The sequence below is a fragment of the Ascaphus truei genome, chromosome 13 (assembly GCF_040206685.1).
Source record: "Ascaphus truei isolate aAscTru1 chromosome 13, aAscTru1.hap1, whole genome shotgun sequence".
In the NCBI taxonomy this organism is placed as follows: Eukaryota; Metazoa; Chordata; class Amphibia; order Anura; family Ascaphidae; genus Ascaphus; species Ascaphus truei.
This window is the reverse complement of record NC_134495.1, coordinates 34,290,755-34,299,646: the sequence shown is the minus strand read 5'-3', so window position 1 is coordinate 34,299,646 and position 8,892 is coordinate 34,290,755. Positions and strand designations below refer to the sequence as shown.

Genomic DNA, 8,892 nt, shown 5'->3' with positions numbered 1-8,892 from the left:
TCCTCCACTCCCCCGTCCCCCTCCAATCCCCCCTCCACTCTCCTCTCCCCCCTCAACTCTCTCTCCCCCTCCACTCTCCTCTTCCCCACTATCTCTCTCTCTCCCCTCCCTCCTCACTCTACCCTCTCCCCCTTCTCACACCCCTCCCCCCTCCACTCTCTACCCTATCCCCCCTTCTCACTCCCCTACCCCCTCCACTCTCTACCCTCTAACCCCCTTCTCACTCCCTTCCCCCCTCTCCCCCTCCAATCTCCCCCTCCACTCTCCCCTCTCTTCCCACTCTCCTTCCCTCTCCCCTTCCACACTCCCCCCTCTCTCTACCCTTTTCCCTTCTCTCTACCCTCTCCTCCCTTCTCACTCCCCCTTCCCCCACCCTCTCCTTCCCCCCTCTTACTCCTTTCTCCCCTCCCCCCTCTCCACCAAATTCACACCTCTCTCCCTCCACCCCTCCCTCCTCCCCATCTCTCCGCTCCCCCATCTCTCTCCCCCTCCATCTCTCCTCCTCCCTCTCTCCGTCTCCCCCCTCTCACTCTCCCCGTCTCTCTCTCCCACTCCCCCCACCCTTTCCTTCCCCATCTTACTCCTTTCTCCTCTCCACCCCTCCCTATCTCTCCGCTCCCCCCTCCCTCTCTCTCTCCCCCTCCCTCTCTCTCCCCCTCCATCTCTCACCCTCCTCCACTCTCTCTCCCCTCCCCCTCTCTCTGTCCCCCTCTCCCAACTTTTTCTTTCCCCTCTCCCCTCTCTCCCCATCCCTCCCACTTCCCCCCCTCTCTCTTCCCCTCCCTACCCAGTCTCTCTCTCCCCTCTCCCTCCCCCTCTCTCTCCCCCCCTCTTTCTCACTCTCTCTCTCTCCCCTTCTCCCCCTCTCTCTCTCCCTCTCCTTCTCCCCCTCTCTCTCTCCCTCCTCTCTCCCCCTCTCCTTCTCTCTCACCCCTATCTCCCCCCCTTTCTCCCCCCCCCTCTCTCTCACCCCTCTCTCCCCCCCCTTTCTGTCTCTCTCTCCCCCTCTCCCCACCTCTCCCTCTCCCCCCTTTCTGTCTCTCACTCCCCCTCTCTCTCCCCTTTCTGTCTCTCTCTCCCCCTCTCTGTCTGTCCCCCTCTCTCAACTTTCTCCTTCCCCCTCTCTCTCACCCTCTCTCTCTCCCTCTCTTCCCCTCTCTCTCTCATGCTCCCCCCTCTCTCCCGCTCCCCCCTCTCTCTCCCCTCCTCTCTCTCTCTCTCCTCTCTCTCTCCCTCCTCTCTCCCCCTCTCTCCATCTCTCTCCCCCTCCCTCTACCCCTCTCTCTCTCCCTCTCCTCTCTCTCTCCCCCTCTCCTTCTCCCCCTCTCTCTCCCTCCTCTCTCCCCCCTTCCCCCCCCCCTCTCCTCTCTCCCCCTCTCCTTCTCTCTCACCCCTCTCTCCCCCCTCTCTCTCTCACCCCTCTCTCCCCCCCTTTCTGTCCCTCTCTCTCTCCCCCTCTCTCTGTCCCCCTCTCCCAACTTTCTCCTTCCCCCTCTCTCACCCTCTCCCTCTCTTCCCTATCTCTCCTCCCTCTCTCTCCCCTCCTCTCCCTCCTCTCTCTCTCCCTCCTATCTCTTACCCCTCTCTCTCACCCCTCTCTCTCCCCCTCTCCCCCTCTCTCTCCCCCTCTCCCCCATCTCTCTCTCCCTCCTCTCTCTCTCCCCCTCCCCTTTATCTCTCCCCCCCCTCTCTCCACCCTCTCCCCCCTATTTCCCCCTCCCTCTCTATTCCCCTCCCTCTCCTCTCTCCCCCTCTTTCTCCCCTCTCTCCCCCTTTCTCTCTCCCCCTCTCTCTCCCCCCCTCTCCCTCTTCCCCTCTCTGTCTCTCCCTCTCCCCCTCTCTCTCCCCCTCTCCTTTCCCTCTATCTCTCTCTCCCCCACCCCCCTATTTCCCCCTCCCTCTCTATGCCCCTCCCTCTCTCTGCCCCGCTCTCTCTCTCTCTCTCTCTCTCTCCTCACTCCCCCTCTCTCTTCCCCTCCCCGTTCCCTCTCCCCCCTCCCCCTATCTCTCCCCTCTTCTCTCTCCCCCCTTCTCTCTCTCCCCACTCTCTCTCCCCCCCTCCCCGTTCCCTCTCTCTCTCCCCCTCTATCTCTCCCCTCTCTCTCTCCCCCCTTCCCTCTCTCTCCCCCTATCTCCCCCCCTCCCACTCTCTCTCCCTCTCTCCCCCCTTCTCTCTCTCCCCCTTCTCTCTTTCCCCTCCCTCCCTCTTTCCCCCTTCCCCTCTCTTCCCCTCCCCCCCTCTCTCTCTCCCTCCCCCCTCTCTCTCTCCCTCCCCCCCTCCCTCCCCCTCCCTCCCTCTCTCCCCCTCCCCCCTCTCTCTCTCCCTCCCCCCTCTCTCTCTCCCTCCCCCCCCCTCTCTCTCTCCCTCCCCCCCCCTCTCTCTCTCCCTCCCCCCTCTCTCTCCCTCCCCCCCTCTCTCTCCCTCCCCCCTCTCTCTCCCTCCCCCCCTCTCTCTCCCTCCCCCCCCTCCTCTCTCTCCTCCCTCTCCGGGAAGTCCCCCTTCTGCACTTTCACTTTCTCTTCGTCGCCTGATCTAAAGAGAGAGACAGAGACAGACAGCAACTCAAGAGACGCAATGTAAGCAGAGACAGACGCTGTGCCAGAGAGACTGACAGGCTGTAGAGATACAGTGAGACTTTAGAGATGCAGCGTGAGGGACAGATCCAGAGTGTGAGAGAGTGACCGACACGCAGAGTGAGACAGAAGCAGACTGAGAGACAAACAGATCGAGACGCAGTGTGAGAAAGAGAGACGCAGAGAGAGACCGAGACACAGATAGAGAGAGAGAGAGACTGAGACGCATTGTGAGAAAGAGAGACGCAGAGAGAGACCGAGACACAGATAGAGAGAGAGAGAGACCGAGGCGCAATGTGAGAAAGAGAGACGCAGAGAGAGACCGAGACGCAGATAGATAGAGAGAGAGACCGAGACACAGAGAGAGAGACCGAGACGCAGAGAGAGACCGAGACGCAGAGAGAGAGTGACCGAGACGCATAGAGAGCGAGAGACCGAGACGCAGAGAGAGAGTGACGAGACGCATAGAGAGAGAGAGACCGAGACGCAGAGAGAGTGACCGAGACGCAGAGAGAGCGAGAGAGACCGAGACGCAGAGAGAGAGAGACCGAGACGCAGAGAGAGAGTTAGAGAGAGAGACCGAGACGCAGAGAGAGAAACCGAGACGCAGAGAGAGCGAGAGAGACCAAGACGCATAGCGAGAGAGAGAGACCGAGACGCAGAGAGAGAGAGAGACCGAGACGCAGAGAGAGAGAGACCGAGACGCAGAGAGAGAGATAGAGAGAGTGACCGAGACGCAGAGAGAGAGAGACCGAGACACAGAGAGAGAGAGAGAGTGACCGAGACGCAGAGAGAGCGAGAGAGACCGAGACGCAGGGAGAGAGTGACCGAGACGCATAGAGAGAGAGAGAGACCGAGACGCATAGAGAGAGAGTGACCGAGACGCAGAGAGAGAGTGACCGAGACACAGAGAGAGAGTGACCGAGACACAGAGAGAGAGTGACCGAGACGCAGAGAGAGAGTGACCGAGATGCAGAGAGAGAGTGACCGAGACGCAGAGAGAGAGAGACCGAGACGCAGAGAGAGAGTGACCGAGACGCATAGAGAGAGAGACCGAGACGCATAGAGAGAGAGACTGAGACGCATAGAGAGAGAGACCGAGACGCATAGAGAGAGAGACCGAGACGCATAGAGAGAGAGACCGAGACGCATAGAGAGAGAGACTGAGACGCATAGAGAGAGAGACCGAGACGCATAGAGAGAGAGACCGAGACGCATAGAGAGAGAGACCGAGACGCATAGAGAGAGAGACCGAGACTCATAGAGAGAGACCGAGACACAGAGTGAGAGACCGAGACGCAGAGTGAGAGAGTGACCGAGACGCAAAGAGAGAGAGAGTGACCGAGATGCAGAGAGACCGAGATGCAGAGAGAGACCGAGACGCAGAGAGCAAGAGAGACCGAGACGCAGAGAGTGAGAGAGAGAGACCGAGACACAGAGAGAGAGAGAGAGTGACCGAGATGCAGAGAGAGAGTGACTGAGACGCAGAGAGCGAGAGAGACCGAGACGCAGCGTGCGAGAGAGAGAGACCGAGACGCATAGTGCGAGAGAGAGACCGAGACGCAGCGTGCGAGAGAGAGACCGAGACGCAGAGAGAGAGACCGAGACGCAGTGAGAGAGAGAGTGACCGAGACGCAGAGAGAGAGTGACCGAGACGCAGAGTGAGAGAGAGAGACCGAGACGCAGCGTGCGAGAGAGAGACCGAGACGCAGCATGCGAGAGAGAGAGACCGAGACGCATAGTGCGAGAGAGAGACCGAGACGCAGCGTGCGAGAGAGAGACCGAGACGCAGAGTGCGAGAGAGAGAAAGACCGAGACGCATAGTGCGAGAGAGAGACCGAGACGCAGAGTGCGAGAGAGAGACCAAGACGCAGAGAGAGAGAGACCGAGACACAGAGTGCGAGAGAGAGACCGAGACGCAGCGTGGGAGAGAGAGACCGAGACGCAGCGTGCCGCAGCGTGCGAGAGGGAGACCGAGACGCATAGTGCGAGAGAGAGACCGAGATGCAGCGTGCGAGAGGGAGACCGAGACGCATAGTGCGAGAGAGAGACCGAGATGCAGAGTGCGAGAGAGAGAGACCGAGACGCAGCGTGCGAGAGAGAGACCGAGACGCAGCGTGCGAGAGAGAGACCGAGACGCATAGTGCAAGAGAGAGAGAGACCGAGACGCATAGTGCAAGAGAGAGAGAGACCGAGACGCAGAGTGCGAGAGAGAGAGAGACCGAGACGCAGAGTGCGAGAGAGAGACCGAGACGCATAGTGCGAGAGAGAGACCGAGACGCAGCGTGCAAGAGAGAGACCAAGACGCAGAGTGTGAGAGAGAGACCGAGACGCAGAGTGCGAGAGAGAGACAGAGACGCAGCGTGCTAGAGAGAGACCGAGACGCAGAGTGCGAGAGAGAGACTGAGATGCAGCGTGCGAGAGAGACCGAGACGCATAGTGCGAGAGAGAGACCGAGATGCAGCGTGCGAGAGAGAGACCGAGACGCAGCGTGCGAGAGAGAGACCGAGGCGCATAGTGCGAGAGAGAGACCGAGACGAATAGTGCGAGAGAGAGACCGAGACGCATAGTGCGAGAGAGAGACCCATGACGCAGAGTGCAAGAGAGAGCGAGATGCAGAGTGCGAGAGAGAGACCGAGACGCAGAGTGCGAGAGAGAGAGAGACCGAGACGCAGAGTGCGAGAGAGAGAGACCGAGACGCAGAGTGTGAGAGAGAGAGAGACCGAGACGCATAGTGCGAGAGAGAGACCGAGACGCAGAGTGCGAGAGAGAGAAAGACCGAGACGCATAGTGCGAGAGAGAGACCGAGACGCAGAGTGCGAGAGAGAGACCAAGACGCAGAGAGAGAGAGACCGAGACACAGAGTGCGAGAGAGAGACCGAGACGCAGCGTGGGAGAGAGAGACCGAGACGCAGCGTGCGAGAGGGAGACCGAGACGCATAGTGCGAGAGAGAGACCGAGATGCAGCGTGCGAGAGGGAGACCGAGACGCATAGTGCGAGAGAGAGACCGAGATGCAGAGTGCGAGAGAGAGAGACCGAGACGCAGCGTGCGAGAGAGAGACCGAGACGCAGCGTGCGAGAGAGAGACCGAGACGCATAGTGCGAGAGAGAGAGAGACCGAGACGCAGAGTGCGAGAGAGAGACCGAGACGCATAGTGCGAGAGAGAGACCGAGACGCAGCGTGCAAGAGAGAGACCAAGACGCAGAGTGTGAGAGAGAGACCGAGACGCAGAGTGCGAGAGAGAGACCGAGACGCAGCGTGCTAGAGAGAGACCGAGACGCAGAGTGCGAGAGAGAGACTGAGACGCAGCGTGCGAGAGAGACCGAGACGCATAGTGCGAGAGAGAGACCGAGATGCAGCGTGCGAGAGAGACCGAGACGCAGCGTGCGAGAGAGAGACCGAGGCGCATAGTGCGAGAGAGAGACCGAGACGAATAGTGCGAGAGAGAGACCTAGACGCATAGTGCGAGAGAGAGACCCATGACGCAGAGTGCAAGAGAGAGCGAGATGCAGAGTGCGAGAGAGAGACCGAGACGCAGAGTGCGAGAGAGAGAGAGACCGAGACGCAGAGTGCGAGAGAGAGAGACCGAGACGCAGAGTGTGAGAGAGAGAGAGACCGAGACGCATAGTGCGAGAGAGAGACCGAGACGCAGCGTGCGAGAGAGAGACCGAGACGCAGAGAGAGAGACCGAGACGCAGTGAGAGAGAGAGTGACCGAGACGCAGAGAGAGAGTGACCGAGACGCAGAGTGAGAGAGAGAGACCGAGACGCAGCGTGCGAGAGAGAGACCGAGACGCAGCATGCGAGAGAGAGAGACCGAGACGCATAGTGCGAGAGAGAGACCGAGACGCAGCGTGCGAGAGAGAGACCGAGACGCAGAGTGCGAGAGAGAGAAAGACCGAGACGCATAGTGCGAGAGAGAGACCGAGACGCAGAGTGCGAGAGAGAGACCAAGACGCAGAGAGAGAGAGACCGAGACACAGAGTGCGAGAGAGAGACCGAGACGCAGCGTGGGAGAGAGAGACCGAGACGCAGAGTGCGAGAGAGAGACCGAGACGCAGCGTGCGAGAGGGAGACCGAGACGCATAGTGCGAGAGAGAGACCGAGATGCAGAGTGCGAGAGAGAGAGACCGAGACGCAGCGTGCGAGAGAGAGACCGAGACGCAGCGTGCGAGAGAGAGACCGAGACGCATAGTGCAAGAGAGAGAGAGACCGAGACGCATAGTGCAAGAGAGAGAGAGACCGAGACGCAGAGTGCGAGAGAGAGAGAGACCGAGACGCAGAGTGCGAGAGAGAGACCGAGACGCATAGTGCGAGAGAGAGAGAGACCGAGACGCAGCGTGCAAGAGAGAGACCAAGACGCAGAGTGTGAGAGAGAGACCGAGACGCAGAGTGCGAGAGAGAGACAGAGACTCAGAGTGCGAGACAGAGACCGAGACGCAGAGTGCGAGAGAGAGACCGAGACGCAGCGTGCTAGAGAGAGACCGAGACGCAGAGTGCGAGAGAGAGACTGAGACGCAGCGTGCGAGAGAGACCGAGACGCATAGTGCGAGAGAGAGACCGAGATGCAGCGTGCGAGAGAGAGACCGAGACGCAGCGTGCGAGAGAGAGACCGAGGCGCATAGTGCGAGAGAGAGACCGAGACGAATAGTGCGAGAGAGAGACCGAGACGCATAGTGCGAGAGAGAGACCCAAGACGCAGAGTGCAAGAGAGCGAGATGCAGAGTGCGAGAGAGAGACCGAGACGCAGAGTGCGAGAGAGAGAGAGAGACCGAGACGCAGAGTGCGAGAGAGAGAGACCGAGACGCAGAGTTTGAGAGAGAGAGAGACCGAGACGCAGAGTGCGAGAGAGAGAGACCGAGACGCAGCGTGCGAGAGAGAGACCGAGACGCAGCGTGCGAGAGAGAGAGACCGAGACGCAGAGTGCGAGAGAGAGACCGAGACGCAGAGTGCGAGAGAGAGACCGAGACGCAGAGTGTGAGAGAGAGAGAGAGACTGAGACACAGAATGAGAGAGAGAGCGAGAGAGACCGAGACGCATAGTGCGAGAGAGAGAGAGACCGAGACGCAGAGTGCGAGAGAGAGAGAGACCGAGACGCAGAGTGCGAGAGGGAGAGAGACCGAGACGCAGAGTGCGAGAGAGAGAGAGACCGAGACGCAGAGTGCGAGAGACCGGGACGCAGAGAGTGAGTGACCGAGACGCAAGTGCGAGAGAGAGACCGAGATGCAGAGTGCGAGAGAGACCGAGATGCAGAGAGAGAGACCGAGACGCAGAGTGCGAGAGAGAGACCGAGATGCAGCGTGCGAGAGAGAGACCTAGATGCTTAGTGCGAGAGAGAGACCGAGATGCATAGTGCGAGAGAGAGAGACCGAGACGCAGAGTGCGAGAGAGAGAGAGACCGAGACGCATAGTGCGAGAGGGAGAGAGACCGAGACGCAGAGTGCGAGAGAGAGACCGAAACACAAAGAGAGAGAGAGTGACCGAGACGCATAGTGCGAGAGAGACCGAGACGCAGAGTGCGAGAGACCGAGACGCAGAGAGAGAGTGACTGAGATGCAGAGTGCGAGAGAGAGACACCGAGACGCAGAGTGCGAGAGAGACCTACACGCAGAGTGCGAGAGAGACCGACACGCAGAGTGATAGACGCAGAGTGTGCGTGTGACACTGTGTGGTGGGGGGAGGGGGGTGGCAGACAGACAGAGTGGGTGTGTGACACTGGGGGGGGACAGAGAATGTGAGTGAGGGAGGGATACAGACAGTGTGTGTGACACGGGGGGATACAGACACAGAGTGTGAGTGAGGGGTGGGGATAGACACAGAGTGTGAGTGAGGGTGGGGATAGACACAGATTGTGAGTGGGGATACAGCTGAGTGTGAGTGTGACACTGGGGGGGATACAGAGTGTGGGTGAGGGTGAGATACAGACAGTGTGAGTGTGACACTGGGGGGGATACAGACACAGAGTGTGAGTGAGGGTGGGGATAGACACAGATTGTGAGTGAGGGAGGGATACAGACAGTGTGTGTGACACTGGAGGGGGGGATACAGACACATAGTGTGAGTGGGGATACAGCTGAGTGTGAGTGTGACACTGGGGGGATACAGAGTGAGTGAGAGGGGGTGGGGATACAGGTTGGTCCCCTGATTACATGTTGGATAATTTTGCAGGATGGCAACTCTACACGTGTCATTACCCGCCGCCGAGAAGAAGGTGAGGTGTGTGTGTGTGTGTGTGTGTGTGTGTGTGTGTGTGTTTGTGTGTGTGTGTGTGTGTGTGTGTGTGTGTGTGTGTGTGTGTGTGTGTGTGTGTGTGTGTA

The 8,892-nt window shown here is 59.5% G+C and overlaps 1 protein-coding gene across 1 annotated transcript in view; it reads left to right on the top strand.

Annotated features, from left to right (window-relative positions):
- Nucleotides 1-2,462: 2,462 nt before the first annotated feature.
- Nucleotides 2,463-8,892, top strand: part of PSME1 (proteasome activator subunit 1) — a 36,049-nt gene continuing 29,619 nt past the window's right edge. Inside the window, exons 1-2 of the mRNA XM_075569046.1 lie at nucleotides 2,463-2,577; nucleotides 8,744-8,786. Of these exons, the coding sequence (XP_075425161.1) occupies nucleotides 2,576-2,577; nucleotides 8,744-8,786 (45 nt within the window). The 5' untranslated portion in view covers nucleotides 2,463-2,575. The remainder of the gene's footprint in view (nucleotides 2,578-8,743; nucleotides 8,787-8,892) is intronic.